The sequence below is a fragment of the Schistocerca cancellata genome, chromosome 1 (genome assembly GCF_023864275.1).
Source record: "Schistocerca cancellata isolate TAMUIC-IGC-003103 chromosome 1, iqSchCanc2.1, whole genome shotgun sequence".
NCBI classification, from domain to species: domain Eukaryota; kingdom Metazoa; phylum Arthropoda; class Insecta; order Orthoptera; family Acrididae; genus Schistocerca; species Schistocerca cancellata.
Window position 1 is genome coordinate 561376350 of NC_064626.1, and position 27110 is coordinate 561403459.

At 42.4% G+C, this 27110-nt stretch overlaps 1 protein-coding gene across 2 annotated transcripts in view; it reads left to right on the forward strand.

Annotated features, from left to right (window-relative positions):
• Positions 1–27110, forward strand: part of LOC126181157 (caspase-8) — a 155276-nt gene that overhangs the window by 119938 nt on the left and 8228 nt on the right. For both annotated transcript variants that reach the window (XM_049924749.1, XM_049924750.1), the window contains exon 9: positions 26550–26690. In XM_049924749.1, the coding sequence (XP_049780706.1) occupies positions 26550–26690 (141 nt within the window). The remainder of the gene's footprint in view (positions 1–26549; positions 26691–27110) is intronic.

The window sequence follows — 27110 nt, forward strand, 5'->3', positions numbered from 1 at the left end:
ATCAATAAACTGCATGTGCATTGTCAGACTGTCATAGGTAACATCAGAGAAATCGCATATATCGTTGATGATTAATTTCTCTATCATGTTTACTGTTGTTTTAACAACACTAAAGGAAACCTTACGAAAATTGTGCACTGTATTATAAGAAATGAAATAAAACTAACCATGATAACCTTACGACGAAAGTATCTGTACACAAGCATGCCTCTATCGACACGAATTAGTAAAATACTACTCACTTAGATTTTGATTGGGTCTGTGTTTAATTGGTATGCTGTGTCATACTCAAGAGGTATGCAAATGTGGCATTTCATAAATATAGTTACGTATTCCTAGAAACCCAAAATTCGCTTGTCAGCAGCGGAAAGAGGCGTTACCTGTTGTGCAGCATTGTAAGTTTTTCAACATTGCACTATGAGCTGAAAGCATTTTCTTGCGATTTCCTTATTGATGTTTGATCTGACTGCTTGTAGCTCTTTCACACAAGGGATAAAAACGTTTCAGTCAGTGAGACTGGAACTGCGAACCGTAACAGACGCTGTTTCACAGTTCAGCACGTTACCACACAGCTGGCGAGGAGGTATGGGCCTCAGTTTCCTATTACGACGGCAATAGTAACTAGAACTCGTAAACCGCTATTTAAAGGTCGAGATTAGTTGCGATTTCCACCTGCAACGACTTTCCTGGGCTGAAAACCGTAAATTTTCAATCTTTTGTTACCCTTCAAGCTATAATAACTCAGATTATTCAATGGAAATGACAGGTAAAATCAAGTGAACTTTGAGGCTTAATTCCGTGCACACCAGGAAGTAACTCGTCGATCACAGAGTTGCCAAACATACGTTGCCTTGTTGCCAAATATCAATTACAGTACCAGCAGGAAGAAGACGAACTGATGTGATCCTGCTGGTGTCTCCAAGTCGCGGCTGCTACGGCCTGGAATACGTAATGCGTCTGATTCGCTTTCTGTAACTAGGTTTAGGGACTGGAGCGTAGTTACTAATAAAACTCAGAACTGACTGCAAACTGAGCATCATAAATCAGTAACTCTCATTGTTGTTTTTATATTTCTTTCGTAAGTGCACTCAAAACTAAGAAAGTCATTCACAGGCGTTTTCGTGCCTCGCCGATAGTCGAGCACAACATACAAATAAAAATAAAAAAGAATGTGTGTGTGTGTGTGTGTGTGTGTGTGTGTGTGTGTGTGTGTGTGTGAGAGAGAGAGAGAGAGAGAGAGAGAGAGAGAGACCAGCTAATATGCTATTGTAGATTCGCTTGAATTACACTCATAGCTTCAGCACCGAGAGGAAAGGGGCGATAAAAATGTTGTCGATATGTGCTTTCGGTCGCCAGACGTCATATTAGCTGGTCTCCTGTTTTACCTCAAGACTACGGTCGTGTTCCATCAGCGGTATGAATAAAATGATAGTAATAAAAACAGTAATAATCTAATTATCCGGCAACTTCACACTTCACAGTGGATTTTCTCGAACTAAGAAATTTGCTGAATTTGTGAAAAATCAAAATGGCTTCACATCCAGCCTATGATGCCTAGAAGAGTCTTTACATCCTGCTGACATGAGAATAGCATAATCTCTGCGTCAGAAGCTTGCTTCTACTTGACCATTTAATAGACTCGCGTTTTTTCCACCGTGACTAATTTTGTAAGCTAAGCACATCATCCGTTACAGCACACTCCTGGGGCTGGGTAATGTGGCCACAATGGTCTGGTGGAACGAGCTATCACAGATGCAATGCGTGGGTTCAGGCATTTACTTTTAAGAGGCACAAACAGATTTATTTTACCTCTGGTAACCTCAAGAGAAAGACGTTATAATCCAGAATCCGCATTAAACATCACGTTCCTTCATTACCAACTGCGCAGAGCCGGTTTACGTTGGGAAATGACACAGCGGAAGTCATGGTACAAAGAAATACAGTCGCCAGTAAGCTTACTTACATTAGAAAATTTTATTTTATTTGATGAACCGATAGCCATTTAAAGGGACAGGGCTCTTATTTTACTTGTACTTGATTGAACTAGAGACGTTTAAAAATTTGGTGCTGCACTGTGATTCGAATTCGTATCTCCTCTTTCGAGGATCTGAATCTCTCGGAACAGTATAGTTCAGTCATTTCGTTCCTTTTCCCAAGACTGCAATCTTCTCTAGGTCTCCTCCAAAGGTAAGAATGTGGGTCTGAAACCTGATCCAGTACAAAAATATTCATAATTTCATTTCCAGCTTTATCAAGTGCACACCCACCTGCTAGTGAAAATTAACGCGCAATTTCAATGTCTGTTCATGTGTTGCCAACAATCGCAACAGGTGTCGTTATTTCTGGTCAAACACGCACACATCTTACTGTTCATGAGTAAGCAACTGATACTTAAGCTATATTCGTGGATGCACGGTAGGTGTGCAGTTCGATTGTCGCTTAGGCACAAAAGTTTGTATCCTTATTTTAGATTCAGACACCTAGCGGCTCGTAAGAAAGACCAATACGTAACATTTGAGTTTTCTTAGTTAACAATCGGATTACGTGTTGGGTTCGTATCTCCGTCACAGAACTTCACATCATGCACTTCATCTTTAAATGCATGCACACTTTGTTACTTCAGAATGGAGGTATATCAGACATCTTTCGTGGTTAGATAACAGGGATGAAAGGGTCTTGATAGGAGTCACGGTTTATTACAAAAATTGTCGTCTTTTATTTTCAAGTTTAGATTTGGTTACTGGTATTGGCAAAAATTTCGGTAATTCATGACTCTTCATGGCTAATCATCAATATGATGTGATTAGATTAGATTAGATTACATTAGATTAACTCGTGTTCCATAGATCATGAATACGACATTTCGTAATGATGTGGAACGTGTCATTTTAATGAAAGATTTCTTTAAATACCATGATTCAATTTCTTTACAACAATTTTTTACTCTCTCTCTCTCTCTCTCTCTCTCTCTCTCTCTCTCTCTCTCACACACACACACACACACACACACACACACACACACACACACACACACATTCTTTTTTATTTTTATTTGTATGTTGTGCTCGACTATCGGCGAGGCACGAAAACGCCTGTGAATGACTTTCTTAGTTTTGAGTGCACTTACGAAAGAAATATAAAAACAACAATGAGAGTTACTGATTTATGATGCTCAGTTTGCAGTCAGTTCTGAGTTTTATTAGTAACTACGCTCCAGTCCCTAAACCTAGTTACAGAAAGCGAATCAGACGCATTACGTATTCCAGGCCGTAGCAGCCGCGACTTGGAGACACCAGCAGGATCACATCAGTTCGTCTTCTTCCTGCTGGTACTGTAACTGAGATTTGGCAACAAGGCAACGTATGTTTGGCAACTCTGTGATCGACGAGTTACTTCCTGGTGTGCACGGAATTAAGCCTCAAAGTTCACTTGATTTTACCTGTCATTTCCATTGAATAATCTGAGTTATTATAGCTTGAAGGGTAACAAAAGATTGAAAATTTACGGTTTTCAGCCCAGGAAAGTCGTTGCAGGTGGAAATCGCAACTAATCTCGACCTTTAAATAGCGGTTTACGAGTTCTAGTTACTATTGCCGTCGTAATAGGAAACTGAGGCCCATACCTCCTCGCCAGCTGTGTGGTAACGTGCTGAACTGTGAAACAGCGTCTGTTACGGTTCGCAGTTCCAGTCTCACTGACTGAAACGTTTTTATCCCTTGTGTGAAAGAGCTACAAGCAGTCAGATCAAACATCAATAAGGAAATCGCAAGAAAATGCTTTCAGCTCATAGTGCAATGTTGAAAAACTTACAATGCTGCACAACAGGTAACGCCTCTTTCCGCTGCTGACAAGCGAATTTTGGGTTTCTAGGAATACGTAACTATATTTATGAAATGCCACATTTGCATACCTCTTGAGTATGACACAGCATACCAATTAAACACAGACCCAATCAAAATCTAAGTGAGTAGTATTTTACTAATTCGTGTCGATAGAGGCATGCTTGTGTACAGATACTTTCGTCGTAAGGTTATCATGGTTAGTTTTATTTCATTTCTTATAATACAGTGCACAATTTTCGTAAGGTTTCCTTTAGTGTTGTTAAAACAACAGTAAACATGATAGAGAAATTAATCATCAACGATATATGCGATTTCTCTGATGTTACCTATGACAGTCTGACAATGCACATGCAGTTTATTGATTACATGCATGTAGAAAATTTGTTCTGAGTTAAAGCTGTCAATCAAAGTTTGAAGAAGAATAAAATATCACTACCACACGACGGCTAATCTAGAAAATACTTTTCTGACATATTATGGCACGATGCGCTCTCCCTGCACATCTTCGAGATGCATCTGCTGCCTGCTGTCTATTAAACCTGAATAGAACAAAATGTCACAGTAGTTAGTCCTTTTTCCAGATGCGACTGCTTTGGGTTGAGAAGTGAAGGGAATTACGTTCAAAGTTCCATTAGATTGATAACTTCAGCAGAGAGCAGAATTGAGTTTTAAAAAATGTAGCACTAAATGTATTCGAACTCACGACATCTTATCTATGCTACAAGCTGACACATAGCTACAACAGCTCCAGAGCTCGGCAACTATTCCTCCAGAACTTTTGGATTCCACAGCACTGTGAGATTATGCATATGGCCAGGTCTTGACTTCTGAGAGACAAACAGTTACAGCTTTTCTTTTGGACTGAACGACGTTTTCTAGTAACAGATAGCGCAATAGAATAGCTCAAGTGGAAAGGAACACTTCCTATTTAAACTTCTGCATCCTACAATGTTGGCAGTTGTGTGTAGGTGGCAGTAACGTGATTTTATTTCTGTGATTACAAAATAGTCGAATGTATGCACTGGGTAGCCGAGGCAGCTAGTTCATGGTGATTCGGTCAACCAAGTAAATGAATTTACTGAACATGCTGCAAATTACTACAGGGAGCCTGTGTGTCAGAATTCTCATCCAGTGTGGCGCAACTGCGTTACGATAGAAAAATGACTCACAGAGAAGAGGATTTCGTGGTCTGTTGGACGGATGGTAGGTTGTTATACCTATGGTCTGGGTTCGATTCCCACTTCTGTCAATGATTTTAGATAGGGAGAGACAGATTCCATTCTCTCCTGGCTACACCAAGTGAAGGAGATATAATGGCTGCGTGGTCTGAAAATTCACATTAAAGATGATATTCCTTCTTTACCAAGTAGACGGTAGGTTGAACCACAATAAAGTCTGGAGTGGCGACATGTAGAAACTATCACCAGTAACCTTTCTTATACTAGTTATTTATTTCAAGTGACGACACAAACGCTATGTATGGTCACAGGACACTTATTCCATCTTTTATTTGAGCTTCTGTATGTCGATAAAATTGGTTCTGAACTGGGAATGCAACTCAGACCGCCCTTAACGCGGAATTTGATCCCTTCGTGGCAATACAGCTCGGCTACAATTTGTTGTTTGTTCAAAACTGCAGATTCCTCAACACCTTCACATATTATGCGTGAATGGGATCGAATCCTGGCCCGGCACTAAAGATTTAATTATGTATTATCAAGCTCTAGCATGAGAACACCTATCTGCTGGTGGATAATAATTTTGATTTTTAATGTATTTTCATTCGCTGTCAACACTAACGATATCTGACGTTTTTAACTCCCAGTGAGACACAGAACTATTTGCGAGATGACTGTAAGTTCAAGATGCTATTCTGAGCAGCTGGTGGAGAAAAATTCGGTAGCTGACGTCTCTTTGTGTGTAGTCAACAACGATATGTGTGGGGCTCTATTCCCAGTGAGCGCTGAACTCTTCGTCATATTATTTCAGTTCAAACATGCTCACATGTCACTGCTGGTGCAACAAACCCATATTTAACGTTAGTTTTCTCTAGAATATAACAGCGATAGGTGCCGGGTTGGAGTCCTGGGAAGGAAAAAATTAATGTTTCGTCTCGTCATTTCAGTTAAAACATCTAGTTACTGCCGCGAAATTCCGATATGTCACATTTGACTGTGCTTCGATAGCAATCCGATTAGGTTCCGGGTTCGAATCCGTGTCCAACACACAGCTTTACCTCACGGCATTTCAAGTAAGTTACTTGTGAAGAAGCAATATTTAACATCTCTCGTAGTTCGTTAACAGGGACAATAGATGCTGGGTAGGAATTTGCGTCTGTTAAAAATGTTTGCGTTATGCAATTTAAAGTTGATATTTGCTAACTGATACTGTCTAAAATGGAGGTATATCACTCTCTGTATGCCTAATTAGGAATGACTGTTAGTTTCCGTCAGTCACGAAATCTTTGCTTAGTCTGCATGAGCTGGGTTTGAATCCATATTCAGAACAAGACGGTTCGTCGTGTCATTTAATGTTCATACATATTCTCAACTAGCTGCTCGTGAATAACTTAAATTTTTAATGTCATTTTGTGTTAAATAGTTCAAATGGTTCAAATGGCTCTGAGCACTATGGGACTTAACTTCTAAGGTCATCAGTCCCCTATAACTTAGAACTACTTAAACCTAACTAACCTAAGGACATCACACACATCCATGCCCGAGGCAGGATTCGAACCTGCGACCGTAGCGGTCACGCGGTTCCAGACTGAAGCGCCTAGAACCGCACGGCCACATCGGCCGGCCCCCACCATCTGATATCAATGCATTACCTTATAATCCATTATATATAATCATTTTCATAGTACACTTGATATTATAGATGAGTAGGACACAAGACAGGACATAGATAATGTCCATTTGACGTCAACAGTGTGTAACATTTTACTTTTTTTGAATAGGACAATGTTCCTCTCCAATAATTTTTAGATTAGTTACAATAAGCTTACGCTGCAAGAGAATTCGCTTGTATTTTTCAATATGTGGTCTGTTGTCGGTTTGAAGGCCTTCCATAACATCGGCAACGTAGTGCAACTCCACCGAGAGCTGTCTGGAGTAGGGTGGAGATAGCAATGTGAAAGTTGCGAGCTGTCGAAGACGATCTTCATATTCCTAATGCGATTAGGACATCGTATACTCTTGACGACGTTTAGCACCTGTGCGGTCAGTCACCCAATTTCAGAATTCATTTTGAGTAATCCTGCTAAATTCCCAAAATATTGTCTTTTTATATTGATGAGTAATATGGACAGTTGTCACGTTCATGTGCCGTCTACAACGCAAATTTAATGTTACTATCCTAGGAACTAACCTGCAGTACGTTTTGTATTTCATAATCGGAACTATCTGCATTAACCGTCATCAGAGCAATGTCAGGGAACAGAATGCAGCAGTGCCTACTTGAGGACCTGCTTGAGTCGTGTTCTAAGGAAAGGGTAGTTGCTGGTTCACATTATATTACACTAGCGAGAAGTACCGACTTTTCCTTTTCTCTGCAAACATCCAGAACTAAATTCAGTAACTAAATGCTAAGAATATATTTGCATTGTGCCAACTCAAAGATCAATAGATATGGATATAGATATAGATTTTTATATTTAACGCCATTCTCGTTCTGCGTTGGAATAAACATAATTCATTATTTGCTTGTTCTTGTTAAGATTGTTATTGTCATTCTCTCACTCGCAAGAGTCTTATGCTGATGCTGTATGAATAAATTATGCCATTGGATACAAAGCGGTTTAGTTTTGAGACCTAACCCACGAGGGGGGAAGGCACAGTGGTCTGCTTCAGGAATTCCAAGCAACAAAACACAAAAAACAACCCAGGAAGGGTTCGAACAGCTACTTTCACGCAGAGACATGCATTTGGAATCTGTTCATCGTTATGGGGTCAAACAAGAGGGTAACATTACTGAAACAATGATCGGGCTACTTAGTATATAATAGAGCATACAGATTTCAAGGAGGAAACGTATGAAGACGCAGACTTCCTCGTTATCAATATGTGCCGGCATATCTTTCGTGTTAACGAAAGTAAATTCCCGCTTTACCTCTTCTTACGTGTCAAATGAAATGAATGCCATGAGGAATAGAATATTTGTTGACTGCGTCTCTTCTTGCTTCCATCCTTACCAACATATTTCTTCATTCTCGTGGTAATCATGACATTCTATGTGCATGCTGCAAACGATTGCAAGTGGACAAATTCGACATCGAGGTGCAAAGCGTTTGGTATCTTACATTATATTCAATTCGAATAAGCTTCCGGTGTATTTTTACTTCGTTTGTATTTTTAGATGATTATGAACGTTACGGAAATTTATCTCACATGCCTTATGTTGAATGAGAAACATTGAATGATCCGTTTTGCTTTCCCTACGTTGAAATGATATAATGTCGGCGTCAACAACCTTCTTCCACGCCGGAAGCTGAAACTTGTATCATTCTGGATTAATGATAATTGAATGTCTCATATGTATACATAGCCCACAAGGCGACGTCAGAAACCATCAGGGGAGAACGCCGCATAAAAACCAAACGTGCGCGCGTGTCTCCACTCTGAAGAACCGTATAGGAGAATCACGGCAAGCATTTCGCTGAAGAGCTGCCTCGTCAGAGAGCCGAGAAATGGCAGCGTCGTAGCAAATATTTGTCAACACTCTGATAGTGCATTTACTTCCGGGTGTAGGTCGGCGTTACCTCGCTACATTCACTTGACATTCGTTTTCCACATCGAAGACTCGTACGATATAATCCACTGCAAGATGACACAATTCGAAAGTATATTTAATTTCTGGACTCCAAGAACGGCGTTCTTCACATAAGTAACACCTGTTTGTGTGTGCATTCGGAAGGACGACGGTGCAATCCCGCGCCCGGCCATCCTGATTTAGGTTTTCAATGATTTCCCTAAATCGCTTCAGGCAAATGCCGGGATGGTTCCTTAGGAAGGGCACGGCCGATTTCCTTCCCCATCCTTCCCTAATCCGAGCTTGTGCTCCGTCTCTAATGACATCGTTGTCGACGGGACGTTAAAACAGTAATCTCCACCTCCTCTGTTTGTGTGTTTCAGGTTGCGTTTTGAGGCTCAGGCAACATCGCAGTGACCATAGTCCGCCTCTGGCCGCCAGTGTGTCGTTAGCTCAGAGGTTCCCTTGTGCGTTGCAGTGCTTGTACTATAAGTTCGAATCACGGTAGAAGCCGCTGACTACAACCTTTTATTTTCCATTTTAATTAATGGAGTTGCAAACTGCTAGTAAAAATTTCTTATGCGAAATCTGAAGAATGCCTTTAAACATTAATCTTCGTCCGATTTCGACTTAGTAAATTTAGTTAATATCATGGATTTCTGCTTTGCAAATTCCAAGGTGCTTCACTGTAAAATAGGTCCTGAAAAGATTCAAACCGACTGTCAACAATATAAATTTGAGCTTTGTTCGTCATATAGGTCTAACATGTCAGAAGGTTGTTTATGAAGTGCACATGTTCATTAATATAGTTCCCATCTTCTAAATGTTTGCAATAGCATTTAACTGTAGACGTTTTCTAACACCGGCGTTAGCAATTCCTTTCCGTTCTCTGAAACCTTCAAAACGACAAAGTTTTCTGGTTTAAATCTGATGACCTTAACTATCACTTCCGATCAACAATAAATACTTCATGAACCCATACATGGAACTCCAAATGTGCAGTGTGCCTGCACTGCTACAGAGCATGCATTGCAAGGTATTCACACAGTTTATCGCATAGACTTACCATAAGGAATGAAACAAGAACTGTAATACACTTTACACCACAGACGCTCACTCTGGCTTGACGAAAACATCCAAACATTGACCAAAAGTTGCACAAATAATTAAGTTTGAAAGGAAAAGAAACGAGGTATGAAGCATTTATAAATTCATCGAATGTAGTGAGGTGGTTTAATTTCGTCCCAGTCTATAAAATTAATTTCGGGCCGTACTCAGCTCTTGCCGATTACCCGCCTACTAATCAGGGCGTCTGACTCCGTTGCTTTTGAGCGTGAATGGAAATTGTAGAAATTTTCTGTGGAGCAACATTTAATAATAAAGCGTTTTAAATAATCAAAAGCGATGAGCGGTAGCAGGCGCTTTCGATAAAGAACGGGGGAGTGCAGCGCCGCTGCTGTCGCCACGGCCGCTGCCAGTAGCCAGCAAATGGATCCCGGAGCTTTGCCGCATACGGCGTCCAGAGGAGGACAGTCTGCAGGAAATCTGCCGCAAAATCGTTACTAGATAAAATTTTGATATCGGTGTGTCACAAAGCGAAATAGATTGAATCTGCGCTACCATTACATTCACGTCTTCAGCATTCAGACAGAAGAGGCTATAAAAATATTTTATGCCAGCTGCTCTCGATCCACTGACATTATGAACAGAAACAACGCACGCTACCGCTAGACCACAGGCGTAATCAGCCTAGAGTATCTCTATCTTGGGACAAGTTTTCCTCCAGGAAGTGCCGCAGTCTACAGTGTTGCCAGATTGTGCAGATAACCGGACTTAGAGAATTAGCGAGTTGGCCAGTTTTTTTGTCCCATGTCGCGATCGGCGCGGACTTAGCCTCTGAAGCGGCCGGCCGCCGGTCGAGTTTTATGTCAAAGAGTGTACATGTGCATGGCAAGCTCAGGACCCTTGGCCATTTTGGTGTTTCCTCTTCCTGTGCTCCAATCTAATGAATGTCCTATTCAATACTGACTCGGTCGTATCTCCGGTCTCTGCTTTCAGTTACTGAATTTTACTTTCTTGTTAAATCTTATATCCCTTTCGATTTATTTTCAACAGGCCACCATTAACGGGTGTGATCTCTCTCTTCAAATTTTTTTCATTAGTGCAGTCCATACAGGTGGTCACCAAATACCCTACTCGTTAGCCAGTCCATGTGACAGTCTTTGGGTACCTGCATGATGGTAGCCACCAGACCATGCAGGGAATGCACTGTTGGTGCCTATGCTGCTTCCTCCCTGTAAATGCCAGGCAGCTTGTGCCTATCTTACTTGGGACATGCATGAGAGCCATTTGCAATGTTTGGTTGCATACATGGAAAGAGCCCCCTATTAGAATGGATGGCATAGTAGTGGACCAATTGTGGTGAACCATGATTTTCGCCGTATAATTCTTGAGTTCTCATGAGAAATGAAATGATAGTGTGCCGTTGATGGCCGGAAGGCCCTTCTGGGGGAGTTCGGCCGCTGGGTGTAAGTCTTACTTAAAGGTGATGCCACATTGGGCGACTTGCATGTTGATGATTATGATGGTGGTGGTGGTGGTGGTGGTGGTGGTGGTGGTGATGACAGCACAACAGCCAGTCCATGTACGGATAAAATCTCTAACCCTGCTGGGGATCAAACCCAGCCCCACTGTCTGGTAGGCAAGCACGTTATGTACCTTAATTCCTGATCTGCATAAGGTCTAACGGTGGGTGCTTCCTAAATACCAAGCTATTATTTTGTGTGGAGGATATCACACACGCGTACAACAAGGACACCTTGATAGAAAATGTGAAATGGCTCCACATGGATTAAAACAGCCTCTCCTGCTCAGTCAGATACAATTATTAAGCTGTGACATACTTGGCAAAATTCTTAAAGTATTTACTCTACACAGGAACCTAAACACAGTCAACAGTAAAATCTTCCACAGGAACCTTACGCTTCGAAGAGATGAGGAATTACACGCTACTTTGTAATGGGCATGTGTTTTATTTCCTTGGTCTAACAAGGATCTAAAGATATAAGAGTAAGCACCAGAGCATTTTCTTGGTTTCTGACTGTGAGTTACTACCTGATCAAGTTAAGATAATGTTCTGCCTGTGTGACACGAAAGCTGATGTACTTCTTGCCATGAGGTGCCTCAAATGTAAGAAATTTGGTGATATCATCAGCAAAATCTCTTAATGAATCCATCTGCAGAGATTGCAAATTACTACTACACCTAGATTGCCCTATGTTCAATCACTTTACTGCACCAATAGTGGAGAGGATCACTCCTCTCGATTACCAGTGTGCCTTATCGCAAGAAGGGAACATGAGATCCAAGATCGACTGTTAAATGCACTAGACATCTAGGGACAAGTGCAATTGCCTTTTCTCTGTTCAGATGACAAACTTCTCCCAAAAGGTATTGCTTCCATCAAATACTCCCTGAATATCCCCTTTCCTTCCTTGTCATTCTGCCCTAGCGACCACTGTAGTCCCTTCCTGTTTAAGGGAAGGGCTCCTCCCCCTTCCCCTTATCTCTACATCTGCACAGGGGACCTTGGCCCTCTACGTGCCTGTAAGAGAGACTACCTGACTGACACACCCTAGTTGAGTGTTGCTCCCTTCCAGCCCTACCACCAAAACCACATCATCGTCATCATCATCATCCCCCAACAGAGAGGTGTGGCCGTAGGTCTCAGAGCAGCATGCTACTTGTCTCTACTGCTCTCCTATGTGGATACTACTCATACCAAATTCAAATCCATGAGGAGGAGGAAGAGGAGGAGGGGATGAAATCAGATGTGAAGACAGACTTGGCAGCCGTGACTGCCCTGGGCCCCATCCCTACCGCCTTCACCACTATCAAAATCATCCAACACGTGGTGCTAAGCCAAACAGAATTGTGATTAAGAATTTTATCTTCTTCACACTGCCATTGGAAGGGAGTACATGCTCTTGCTCTGTGCACTTTGCCCAAACATCGGTGCCTGACATTCACCCCTGTCTTTTGTCTCCACAAAATGTGAGCAGTGTGTGCCATCTTGTCTTTCAAGGTATGTAGTTGGGAGTGCTGTAAACTTCCTTCTGTAATGGAAACTCCTCAGCACACTTATCAATGTGCCAAAATACAGCTGTGATTGAATACATATCAGTCGTTATGTCATCCATGCATAAAATGCGAGCACCACAATCTTGCTCTTTATAACTGGAGGTGGTTGGAGGAATAGCTTTTGTCTGACTGGGTTTTGGGAGGCCTTGTACTCTAATGATCACGTGCTCCACCTGGAGTCATATTGGAATGGCTTCTTATTTATCAGCATCTTACTGCTGTCTTCTTTGACCTGCATAAAGTCTGTGATGTCACCACACAGTGCCACTGCAGCCTCAACACCTTACATGAGTGGGCCTTCAATGGATCTCTTCCAATTTTCACTCAATTTTTTTTTTTTTTTTTTTTTTTTTTTTTTTTTTTTTTTTTTTTCCCCCCCTTCAGAGTCCAAGTTGGTAGTTCCTACAGTGCTTCCCACGTACAGGAAAACAGAGTCCCATAAAGCTCTTCCCTGAGTGTGACCCTCTTCTTAATGATGCTAAACAAACACTCAGAAAAACAGTGGGATCCTTAGTTTTACTATCCTCACATGTTGATGACTTCTACATCTACTAGAGTTCTTAAAGTGTGAGGGTCACCGTACTACTACTACTACTACTACTACTACTACTACTACTACTACGACCACCACCACTATTACTGCTGGGCACTGTAAGGAAAGCACATGCATATGGCTTCAAATTTACCACAACAAAAACTTACATGGTGGATTTCTGTCAATATTAAACTGTTCATCTGCACCCAGAATCCTATCTACATAATAGGTTGTTTGATGTGGTATAGACTTTGCACTTTTTAGGACTTGTATTGCTGACAAGTTAATTTTGTTTCCCCATATGTGACAGCTTAAGTTAAAAATTAATGTCCTACATTGTCTTAGTAACATCACCTGAGATGTGGATCTTTCAACCGTTTATCAACTCTACAAAGCTTTCATTTTATCACATTCGTAATACAGAAGCCTGCCCCTATAGACCAGCAGCACCATTGGCAATGATCCACCATTTTGGGATCAGCAATCAGGTATGTGACTGGTGTCTTTCGCATGTGCCTGGAGGGCAAGCTCGTAGTAACAGCAGGCATCCTGCATCCCCCCCCTCCCCCCCCCCTGTACAGAAGAGATGCCAGAAGCTACTGCTCATTTACACCGTGCACATTCATAGCCATTCAGAACATTCAAATCAATGCCTTCTGCTTCCTGATATGGAAGTAAGACTTCCAGAAAAGCAGCCTCAGTTGGTAATTTGTGTATTGCCCCAGTTACAACCCGTCGATTCCTACTTCTGCTTACCCTTTGTCCTCTCACTATGTCGCCCTCCCCTATGCCTTATCCACAAATTTGTTTTGATCTTTCTCTCTTGGCCCAGGCAATGTGTTAGACCCATTGGTTTTTCTTTAGTTGCTCATCTTGGTACTTGGTGAGTACCCCAATTTAAATATCATTTATACGAATTGCTTAAGAGCTGAATACTGGACAGACTATACCTTTACGTGCAAGAGAACAAGAAAGCAGGAAGCAACACTCCTGCGTACACTAAGCAGAAACTTTTTGGTAGAACTGATGGTACTCATGTGTGCCCTTCAGTACACTCACGCGAGGCTTTACTACTTTGCAGGGACTCGATGAGCAGCCTACAGAAAATTCTCAGCCTCCATTGGTAACACAAATACAAGATATCCTCTTAGGATATCAACAACAATAGGAGGTAGGTTGTGTTCCTTTTGTCCCCCGAGTCGCATTGGCATCCCAGGGAATAAACTCGTGGATCAGCTTGCCAAGGGGGCTGACTGGCAAAATGCTCTGGAAATACTGATATTGTGATCTGCCATGAGGACATCACCACCTCATTGACTCTCAGCAGCATGAAACAGCAAATTGTGTCACAACCACAATCAAAAAGTTACTGTGTGGTGATCTCTTACAACCATGTTACTGTGTATCCGCAATGTCGGCTGGCTCCATATCGGTCTTACCAGTCTGACCTATGTGTACAGTCTACAAGCAGCTCTCTCTCACCCTATTGTAGCTGTGATGCTCGTGGGGCAGTTGTCTACATCCAGTTGGAGTGCTACATGACAGACTTCACGACTGGCTGAGTCACTCCTTTAAATGCTAGCAGATAATCTCAAGATGGAAAAAATAGTTTTAAATTTTATCTGTTTCACTGGATTGCATAGTTGTACTTAAAAGCTTCATTATAATCATACTTGCTACCACACAGCAGAGGAGTGTTACCTCCTGCTGCATTTCAGCCCTCGGGACTTGTCGCTGCCCCAGATGAGGCTTGATTGATTCCTGACATCCCAGCTCAGTTCAACTCAGTTATGCCATTACCCCGACACTTAGTTTGTTCTTAAAAATGTCTTAATGGTTCTCTTATTAGACAGCCTACATAACTATTGACTGAATGGGGAAGCCTGCTTGGGTGGGGGTATATCTTTCGCTGCATGATAACCACCTGTGGAACTTGAATTGTTCCCAGCTACATCGACACAGTACTATTACCTTTTACCCTCTCCCCCAGATTTCTTAATAATTTATTCTTAATACCTCACATGGCTGTCCTATGTCAATTATCTTTTACCCTCCTTTGTCATTAAAAAAAAAAAAATTCCTGTCATGTTTCTGACATATCCAGCGTGGATATGTCCGTCCTCAGTGCTGTGAACCCTGAAATGCCCATAGTCCGCTCGCCCATCCATCTGTCCATCCATCCATCTGCCCACCCATCCATCTGTCTATTGAGAGATACACTGTTAGGATTGTAACAGAATATTATAGGTCATGTGAAAGTGTAGCAGCTCAAGAATTCTCATGGTGCTTAAAAGGAAATCTTTAGAAGAAAGATAACATAAATTTTGCAAAACCCTGTTCAGTATTTTTAGAAAAAGTGTGTTCGAAGAACACTGTGACATTGCTAGGAGCCTGAAAAATTCCCATTTTATGGTGAATGTGTATACGGATGCAAATTCTGCATCAAAATGCGAAAGCGTGAAATTAGTCAATAGATGATGTTTCACAGTGAATTGTCTAGATGAATTATTTTATCAGAGATGATTTGAAATAGCTTTATTTTGTGCAGATAAATATTGAAAATGTAACCAATTTTCGGTTGCTGGTGTTGCATATGTGGTGAAGCCAGATTTGGAAAGATAATGTGTGTCATATTGTGTTTGCAAAATAAAAAGTGCACGAATGCAACAACATATCAGTGGACTCGATGCTATGTTACCACACTAATTACCGGCTGTTGAATGGTCTGGGTTAAGATACAGGCTGCATTATGCAAATTGCTACCGAGCTGTGAGACCATTTCTCTTAAAATAAACACATATGTATGTCTATTAGCTAGAGTTCAAAAAGTTGGTCTCATACAAACCCTTGTAAGGTAGTAGATTAAGATAGAAAATGTTCTGAACTGTGTTTGCATCAAATACTAGTAGAGGCTGAGCCTGAACTACCTCGTTTGTGACACTGCTGACATCAGTAAGCATTTGTGTTGGTAGCCCTTGCTGAATGATTTGTGTCAGTGTTTCTTCTTGTTTCCTTTCTATATTTTGAAATGAGTGAAGAGACTCATCTTGGTCCATCACAGAGTTCGCTTACAGATCTTACAACACTAGAAGGGATCATTGATCCCCATGACCATACATCCATTCTGCTTGTGCAGAACAGTATTGCCCAGCAAGAGGGAGGCGGGGTTTGGTACCCCGTCTCACCTTCCCCCCCCCCCCCCCCCCCCCACACACACACACACACTCTCCCTTCCTCTGTAGCAAAGTTAGTTCTAGTTTGTTCAGACTACCAGTTTATTGTTTCCACACTCTGTTCTGTAGTGACCAGAAGCCTTCTATATGTTTCGACTGCACTGAGGGGGTGGGTGGGGGAGGTACTCGTCACAGTGTCCATGGCATTGGATAAACCACACGCCATCCATGTTGTGCTAAATAGTGATCACCTCAGGGAGATCAGCATTGGCTTGTTGGGTGTGGGCTTGGCGAACCCTGGTTTTCTGAGCAGGTGACAGATAGGTGGCGCCAGTCCTCTGTAACCATAAGCTCTGGACATGTTTAAACAACCACTGTGCGGCATGTCTGTGGAAGGTTCAGCATCACAGGGGCCAGGGATCTTGGTTAGTTGCCTGGATCGCAAGGATTGTCGAAATCTCTCTAAAATAAATTCTTGGTTTCAACGTGTTGTTGTGTGCTGATGAGATGCATGGCTGTTGAGGTGGAACAGTTGTTGGCAAACAACCTGTAGGGAACCTGCTGCACCTCAGTTGTATAAGGCCTATCCAGGCTAGTGTAGCTCTGTGTGTGGACCCTCATTCCCCTATCTCCTCGCGGGACTGAGATGGAACCCTCGACCTTAAACTCGAAACTTCCATTATAATGGATGCATCAACACCCAATCTAACAAGAGGGGTCATGTAAGCAGTCCTCCTGATTTACGAATTTTTCAGAGTTCTTGTATTTGTAGTAACAGAATGCGAGCTGCTAATCAGAAGGTTTTGGATGTTTAACAGGAAAGAGGGCAGCTTCGAGAAAGTTTCACCTTTTTATATCCAAAAATGAATAAGGAAATTGCTGGCACATCAAAACGTGACAAGAGATTTTGTAGTGGAACACTGTTGGTTGAAGCTTCTAGTTCCCAACAAATGAGAAACCTCCAGAAATTTAAATGCCTTGGTGAATACAGCACTGAAATGGAGTTATACACCACCTTGAACTACAGCAAAGGCTTTGTGTTGCGAGATCTTGTCAATATTCTGAAAGAAGAATTGAAAGATGATTGGGCTTAAGAAAGTATCCTTGATGTGGAAAATGTCATGAACAGGATGGATGGAGATCTGGTAAAATCTGGTTCCGTTATCTTTACCTTAAATAGCATGAAACTCCTAGAGCATATCAAGGTGTTTTCCTTTGCTCAAACATGTGGCCTTCTGTTCCCAACTCAGTGCACTGTTTTAAATTCCAGTGCTTTTGGCATACCACTTTAGGATGTAAGGTCTAAACCACTTGTGGAAAAGAATGGTAAGGCTGCATACGAAGGTGTCGGTTTTTTATCTCCTCCGAAGTGTGTAAACTGCTCTGTGGATCACCCTGTCTAGAGTAGGGGCCGTAGTGTCTTCCTCAAAGAAAGGGAGTATAGGAGATTGAAGCAACAAAGTGTATCCTGTATGGTGAAGTGAAATAGATGTGCAAGGCCATGCAGCCTTTCACATTCACTATATCTTTCGCCTCAGCTCTTAAAAATGCCTAATCCGACAGCTGATGCCATTGCACAGACAGATGTTGCTAGTGTCGGCACTGCATCTCCCCCCCCCCCCCCTCCCCCCTAGAAAAAAAATCCTGAAAACATCAGAAAAAGCCACCAGAGGCTGGCAAACAGTCCAGCGCTGTCTCTACCGTTACTGTGATAGTTAATACAAAGTCTTCCCAGCTAAAAAAAGCAAACAGGAAGCTTCCACTGCAGGGGAAAGCAGGCAGTAAATCGTCAGGCCATGTCAATGTCCTTTGACTTCATGGCTCAACTGCTTCTGCTTTAGAGTCAATGGAATATGAAGTCTGCTGGGGCAACCTTCTTGCCCCCAAGACTGAACTTCCACCCTTTTACGACTCCCCACCCTTGCAGAGAGACACGGTGAAAATGGCACTTGTGTGGTATATGACTACCATACTACAGAGGAACATTAATGGGTTCAGAACTTGTATGCCATAACTGAGGCCCCTACCCCAGGCATACCCCCTGTGCATGTGTTTACAAGAAACACATTGTAAATCTATGATGCCTTGTGCTGTAGGGCTGTACCCTCTACCACTAGGTTGACCTGGTTAGGGAAGGAGCCAAGGGAAGGTTTGTTGTGTTTGTCAGTTACACATGCACACGCACGTGTGCGCACACACGCCATTCCTTTGCTCTCTCCTTGGTTATTGACCTACAAGCAGCAACTGTTGAAGTGCACTGTATTTACCTACTCAGGATGTGATAAACTCTGAGACTCTTACAGGCCTTATAGAAAAACTTTCCAGACCATTTCTCCTACTTCTGATAATGTATTATGGAGCTCGAACTAAAGTTTACCCTAGGGGTCAAGTTTTGGAGAGCCTTGTGCTGTTTCAGGAGCTGTGCATCAACATGGACAGTCCTCCTTATTTCTCGAGTGTTACTGTCTTCTTAGTCACTGACCTCTTTTAAACCCTTCGGCCCTCACAAACTGCTCATTTGGAAATGGCTGATGACCTACATTCCAGTGACCACTTCCCACTGTGGGTCCACCTACCAGATGGAGCATTGCTTTAAAGGAAGTTGCTGAAATAGATGGTCAGCTGAGAGCTAATTGTACACTGGTCAGCCAGTTGGCTGTGTCTGAGCACTTGGGCAGCATCCGGGAATGAGTGGACCACATCTTAAGAGTGATCCACCATGTCACTGACTTATCCAACCTGGAGTCCTCAGATTATCTAGGATGGTAACCTGGTGGAAAATGTTACTGCTTCTCTACAAAAAAAAACATTTTTTGAAAGCTTAAATATGGTCAGAAGAAGAAAATGAGCAGACCATTTTGGGGGAAAAAAGAAGACACTTGAAGTTTTTGCAAAAGTAAACATTCCACTCGAAAGTTCCCCAAACTTTTTTTTTTTTTTTTTTTTTCTTTTAAGCCTGTTTCAGAGCACTAAGACTTAATCTCCAGGCCCAAAGTGTTATTCTTTAAATTTGTATGTCTAATCATTAAAAATAAATAAATAAATAAAGAAAACTTCAGAAATGTAAATTTTACCAAAAAAATTAATGCCATATTTTTATGTCCCTAACCATTGCATGTCTTGTGTAGGGATCATGAGAGTAATATAAGATAAATTAATGCATTTACAGAGGCATATAGTGTCACTTTTCCCTCACTCAATAAACAAATGGAATAAGACAACAAATTTGAATAAATGCTTCATGGATTTCTTGCCACATTAAAGGCCGTGTTGTACTTTTAGTTGACCAGAATTGTCGATAATACTGGTACGAAGCACTGCCCACCATATGTTGGCCAATGCTTGCATAATAAATGAGGAGATGTGGATCTTAGTGCTCTTAATGACATCAAGCCAAGAAAATCAGATTGGGAAAGGAGTGGTTGTAGGATTAGGAATGGCACAGTTGGCTTTGTTCCCCTAATCATTGTTGGTCATTTATAGCTTTGAGATATGATAGCCTATATTGCAGAAGGATTCACTCCAAGGAAGCATTACGGTATGTTTGTAATCAGGAAAGATGGGCTTGTAAGAGACTTTATGGGAAGTGTGCACCGAAAAAGTTGTAGATTTTGCTCATGTTTCACACAATTGTGATGCATAATTAAATGTAACAAATGCTGCTCTATTAGGATGCATTTCTCAGGGGTTTTCATCTAGACGTTCAGGTTCAGTTTTACAAGCTTGTCGAATAGCAGAAGAAAGTGGCAGTTGTCGAGCAGTAGTGTTAGCATAACTGTTTGTGGTTGCACACTTAGAAGTCTATATGCATTGCTGTAAGGGTCTTGCATTTTTTCCTGATCTTCAACCAAAGACTTGAATCTCTCTAATGGATCAAGTTTCTTTGGAAACCAACACTAATAATGCAATCATAATGATACATTTATGGAGAGTTATAATAAGAAATGATGATGAAGTGAATATTTTGAATTCTTCATTATAGGTAGGCTGACAGCACGTGAGGTGGTATCCATCATAAAAGTGTGAGAAAATGTGGTACAAACTTCCACCAAGCACACTTGGTGAATGCCACTTTCTCACAAGCATGATTAATTTGTGATAATGATAGTGGAAAACACACCTCACTAACATTTAAAAAGAATGCCCATTTAGGAGCATTTTGGACATAAACCATGAATGTTCCAATTTAGGTATGGATACCTTAGCTGTCATAGATGCGGTACCAGAGACAGCAAAGTAATTCAATCTTCACAGGATATTATTTCTCTCTGGTTCCTGTAGAGTGTAGAAGCATTCTCTTTTGCTTCAGGAAGTTTGTGACCCATTGAGATTTCTCAAGAACAGTTGAGAGAAGCTCTAGAGTACCTCACTATCTTTTCTTCCCCTTTCTTTCTTCATCCATCACACCTGCTTGCAAGCACTGATTTCATACAAAGATTCAAAACTTTTGAAATTATGATTAGGTTCCCACTCATGACTCACATGCTTTGTATTGTCATATGTAGATGTAGCACAGGCATAGAAAACCTTTTTTAGCTACTGCCCGCTTTTGTATCTTTGTAAGTAGTAAAATTTTCCAACAGCCCAATGATTATGCAGTAATGGTGATTTAATAAATAGGGAAGTAAATTAATTTTAAAAATTGGAAAGTAGAGTTACAGCAAGTTGTTGTTGTTGTTGATGATGATGATGATGATGATGATGATGATTACTTACCAAATATGTTATCCCAAAATTGTATAAAAAGCAAATGAAAATATATTGAAAAACCCTACTTACCACCCATCATGAAATGCCCACTAGTGGGCAGTACGGACCAGGTGACTATCACGTATACTGCATAATGTGTTGGCAGAAGAGCCAACACCGTATAGCTAGAGGAGGCCGAAATGCACGCGTTAAAGCTCACGCAGACTGGCGTGAGGTCTGAAACAGTTATGGGAATTGAGTCTAATAAATAAAGTACGAAGCTCTTGGAATACTTAACTTTAATCCGTAATTGGAGAACACGAGTCTGACGGTACAGGCTTTATAATCTCAATATAAACTGGTAATGGCGCCTAGCTAGCTCGTAGCAAATGACGTAGCTGAAGGCTATGCTAACTACCGTCTCGACAAATGAGAGTGTATTTGTCAGTGTAGCGTAGCTAGCAAAGTCGGCTGTACAACTGGGGCGAGTGCTAGGACGTCTCTCTAGACCTTCTGTGTGGCGGCGCTCGGTCTGCAATCACTGACAGTGGCGACACGCGGGTCCGACGTATACTAACGGACCGCGGCCGATTTAAAGGCTACCACCTAGCAAGTGGCGGTGACACCACACTGCATATCAGGTTTTATGCACAGTCCTCTCCCCTCTCCGTTCTCTCTCTTCTACATCTACATCTACATCCATACTCCGCAAGCCACCTGACGGTGTGTGGCGGAGGGTACCTTCAGTACCTCTATTGGTTCTCCCTTCTATTCCAGTCTCGTATTGTTCGTGGAAAGAAGGATTGTCGGTATGCCTCTGTGTGGGCTCTAATCTCTCTGATTTTATCCTCATGGTCTCTTCGCGAGATATATGTAGGAGGGAGCAATATACTGCTTGACTCTTCGGTGAAGGCATGTTCTCGAAACTTTGACAAAAGCCCGTACCGAGCTACTGAGCGTCTCTCCTGCAGAGTCTTCCACTTGAGTTTATCTATCATCTCCGTAACGCTTTCGCGATTACTAAATGATCCTGTAACGAAGCGCGCTGCTCTCCGTTGGATCTTCTCTATGTCTTGTATCAACCCTATCTGGTACGGATTCCACACTGCTGAGCAGTATTCAAGCAGTGGGCGAACAAGCGTACTGTAACCTACTTCCTTTGTTTTCGGATTGCATTTCCTTAGGATTCTTCCAATGAATCTCAGTCTGGCATCTGCTTTACCGACAATCAACATTATATGATCATTCCATTTTAAATCACTCCTAATGCGTACTCCCAGATAATTTATGGTATTAACTGCTTCAAGTTGCTGACCTGCTATTTTGTAGCTAAATGATAAAGGATCTATCTTTCTGTGTATTCGCAGCACATTACACTTGTCTACATTGAGATTCAGTTGCCATTCCCTGCACCATGCGTCAATTCGCTGCAGATCCTCCTGCATTTCAGTACAATTTTCCATTGTTACAACCTCTCGATACACCACAGCATCATCTGCAAAAAGCCTCAGTGAACTTCCGATGTCATCCACCAGGTCATTTATGTATATTGTGAATAGCAACGGTCCTATGACACTCCCCTGCGGCACACCTGAAATTACTCTTACTTCGGAAGACTTCTCTCCATTGAGAATAACATGCTGCGTCCTGTTATCTAGGAACTCCTCAATCCAATCACACAATTGGTCTGATAGTCCATATGCTCTTACTTTGTTCAATAAACGACTGTGGGGAACTGTATCGAACGCCTTGCGGAAGTCAAGAAACACGGCATCTACCTGTGAACCCGTGTCTATGGCCCTCTGAGTCTCGTGGACGAATAGCGCGAGCTGGGTTTCACATGACCGTCTTTTTCGAAACCCATGCTGATTCCTACAGAGTAGATTTCTAGTCTCCAGAAAAGTCATTATACTCGAACACAATACGTGTTCCAAAATTCTACAACTGATCGACGTTAGAGATATAGGTCTATAGTTCTGCACATCTGTTCGACGTCCCTTCTTGAAAACGGGGATGACCTGTGCCCTTTTCCAATCCTTTGGAACGCTACGCTCTTCTAGAGACCTACGGTACACCGCTGCAAGAAGGGGGGCAAGTTCCTTCGCGTACTCTGTGTAAAATTGAACTGGTATCCCATCAGGTCCAGAGGCCTTTCCTCTTTTGAGCGATTTTAATTGTTTCTCTATCCCTCTGTCGTCTATTTCGATATCTACCATTTTGTCATCTGTGCGACAATCTAGAGAAGGAACTACAGTGCAATCTTCCTCTGTGAAACAACTTTGGAAAAAGACATTTAGTATTTCGGCCTTTAGTCTGTCATCCTCTGTTTCAGTACCATTTTGGTCACAGAGTGTCTGGACATTTTGTTTTGATCCACCTACCGCTTTGACATAAGACCAAAATTTCTTAGGATTTTCTGCCAAGTCAGTACATAGAACTTTACTTTCGAATTCATTGAACGCCTCTCGCATAGCTCTCTTCACACTACATTTCGCTTCGCGTAATTTTTGTTTGTCTGCAAGGCTTTGGCTATGTTTATGTTTGCTGTGAAGTTCCCTTTGCTTCCGCAGCAGTTTTCTAACTCGGTTGTTGAACCACGGTGGCTCTTTTCCATCTCTTACGATCTTGCTTGGCACATACTCATCTAACGCATATTGTACGATGGTTTTGAACTTTGTCCACTGATCCTCAACTCTATCAGTACTTGGGACAAAACTTTTGTGTTGAGCCAACAGGTACTCTGAAATCTGCTTTTTGTCACTTTTTCTAAACAGAAAAATCTTCCTACCCTTTTTAGTATTCCTATTTACGGCTGAAATCATCGATGCCGTAACCGCTTTATGATCACTGATTCCCTGTTCTGCGTTAACTTTTTCAAATAGTTCTGGTCTGTTTGTCACCAGAAGGTCTAATATGTTATCGCCACGAGTCGGTTCTCTGTTCAACTGCTCAAGGTAGTTTTCAGATAAAGCACTTAAAAACATTTCACGGGATTCTTTGTCCCTGCCACCCGTTATGAACGTCTGTGTCTCCCAGTCTATATCCGGCAAATTAAAATCTCCACCCAGAACTATAACATGGTGGGGAAATCTACTCGAAATATTTTCCAAATTATCCTTCAGGTGCTCAGCCACAACAGCTGCTGAGCCAGGGGGCCTATAGAGACATCCAATTACCATGTCTGAGCCTGCTTTAACCGCGACCTTCACCCAAATCATTTCACATTTCGGATCTCCGTCAATTTCCTTCGATACTAATGCACTTCTTACTGCTATAAACACGCCTCCCCCTTCACTGTTCAGCCTGTCTCTGCGGTATACATTCCAATCTGAGTTTAGGATTTCGTTACTGTTTACGTCTGGTTTCAGCCAACTTTCTGTCCCTAGTACTATATGGGCGTTGTGATCGTTTATTAATGAGAGCAGTTCTGGGACCTTTCTATAGACGCTCCTGCAGTTTACTATTAGCACATTAATATTGTTATTCCCTGTTGCATTTTGCCTACTCCTATCTTGCCGCGTCTCAGGAGGCGTCTTGTCGGGCCTAGGGAGGGGATTCTCTAACCTAAAAAACCCCTATGTGCACTCCACACGTACTCCGCTACCCTTGTAGCCGCTTCCGGCGTGTAGTGCACGCCTGACCTATTCAGGGGGACCCTACATTTCTCCACCCGATAGCGGAGGTCGAGAAATTTGCACCCCAGATCTCCGCAGAATCGTCTGAGCCTCTGGTTTAAGCCTTCCACTCGGCTCCAAACCAGAGGACCGCGATCGGTTCTGGGAACGATACTACAAATAGTTAGCTCTGATTCCACCCCGCGAGCGAGGCTTTCCGCCTTCACCAATTCCGCCAACCGCCTGTACGAACTGAGGATGACCTCTGAACCCAGACGGCAGGAGTCATTGGTGCCGACATGAGCAACAATTTGCAGTCGGGTGCACCCAGTGCTCTCTATCGCCGCCGGTAGGGCCTCCTCCACATCTCGGATAAGACCCCCCGGCAAGCAGACAGAGTGAACACTGGCCTTCTTCCACGACCTTCTCGCTATTTCCCTAAGGGGCTCCATCACCCGCCTAACGTTGGAGCTCCCAATAACTAATAAACCCCTCCCCCCGTGTGCCTGCTCGGACCTTGCTGAAGGAGCAGCCACATGTCCCCTCACAGGCAGAGCGGGCGATGCCACATGGCCAGCCTCCACATTGACCTTCCGCCTCGTGCGCCGCGAACGCCGCTGAACCCGCCACTCCCCTTGGGGAGAGGGTGGCCCAACCGCGCCCGGTACCCGCGGAGATGTCTCGACAGCAGGGACAGTGGGTGAAGCATGTAACACCTGGGGTGTTCCTTGCGACGCACCAGACTCCCCACTGCCGCTACACTCCGAGGCAGCAGCCTGAAGACGGCTGACCGCGGCCATCAACACGCTCAGCTGTTCGCGAACAGTGGCCAGCTCCTCCTGCGTCCGTACACAGCAGTCACACATCCTATCCATCCTAAGGAAACAATTTACTGAAGAGAGTTAATCAACCTTTAACTAGACTGCTAATTCAATAAAGGCGGCTGCTTATTCACTAAACTGTGGTGGCTAGCCACTTCTTGTAGAAAACAATGAAAATAGCACTACCTGTCTCTGGACTGTATTGAAAACAAACTCTAGCACTACTGGCACTATGGTTGACTACAGGGACTCTCTCTTACTGTATTCAAAACAAACACGAAATCTATGGAACACTATTAAGAGCACTCGAAAATTAAAGCTTCCTAAAAGCAAATACACACGGAAGAAGAGGTGACAAGTAAGAAAAATACAGTTAATACTTAAATTAAGGTAGCTCGCTGCACAGCAGACGTGAAGCAGACGGCAGTTACGACGACACTGACACTGACTATGGCTGACTAAAGGGACTCTCTGACTGTATTCAAAACAAACACGAAATCTATGGAACACTATTAAGAGCACTCGAAAATTAAAGCTTCCTAAAAGCAAATACACACGGAAGAAGAAGTGACAAGTAAGAAAAATACAGTTAATACTTAAATTAAGGTAGCTCACTGCACAGCAGACGTGAAGCGGACAGCAGTTACGACGACACTGACACTGACTATGGCTGACTAAAGGGACTCTCTCTGACTGTATTCAAAACAAACACGAAATCTATGGAACACTATTAAGAGCACTCGAAAATTAAAGCTTCCTAAAAGCAAATACACACGGAAGAAGAAGTGACAAGTAAGAAAAATACAGTTAATACTTAAATTAAGGTAGCTCGCTGCACAGCAGACGTGAAGCGGACAGCAGTTACGACGACACTGATGATTACATAAGTAGTGCTAGAAAAATGCAGTGACATTAGATTTTAGTACTCAGCATTCTTGTGTATTTCATTCCATTGACAAAATGAAATTTCTCATTTTTCATTTCAGATGTTGTTTATGGTAGCAATAGCTTACCAGTGTATGTTGATAAAATAGAAAGTATGCTGCATGGCTCACAGTGTAAGCCATTGTTCAGAAAACCCAAGATTTTAATCATCCAAGCCTGCCAGGGTACCACTCGCCAACAAGGTGAGTGAGAAATTTTAACTCAGTCTTTGTATTTTGGAAATTTGTGGTAAGAACTGGGACCAAACTGCTGAGGTCACCAGTCCCTAGGCTTTTGCACTACTTAAACTAACTTAACGCTAACAATAACAACAAAACAAACACACACACACACACACACACACACACACACACACAGATATGCTCGAGGGGAGCTGCGCGAACTGTGACAAGATGCCTTGGACCGCACAGCCACCCCACGTGGCAATCTTGGTATAATAAATGTCATGCATGAACAGTGTGTGTGTGTGTGTGTGTGTGTGTGTGTGTGTGTGTGTGTGAGACGTATATTGCATTCTTTTCTAATTCCTGGTGCATTTTCTTGGCAAGTTAACAAAAATTAGTTACATTAACCTGAGAATGATCTAATTGTTAATTAGAAAG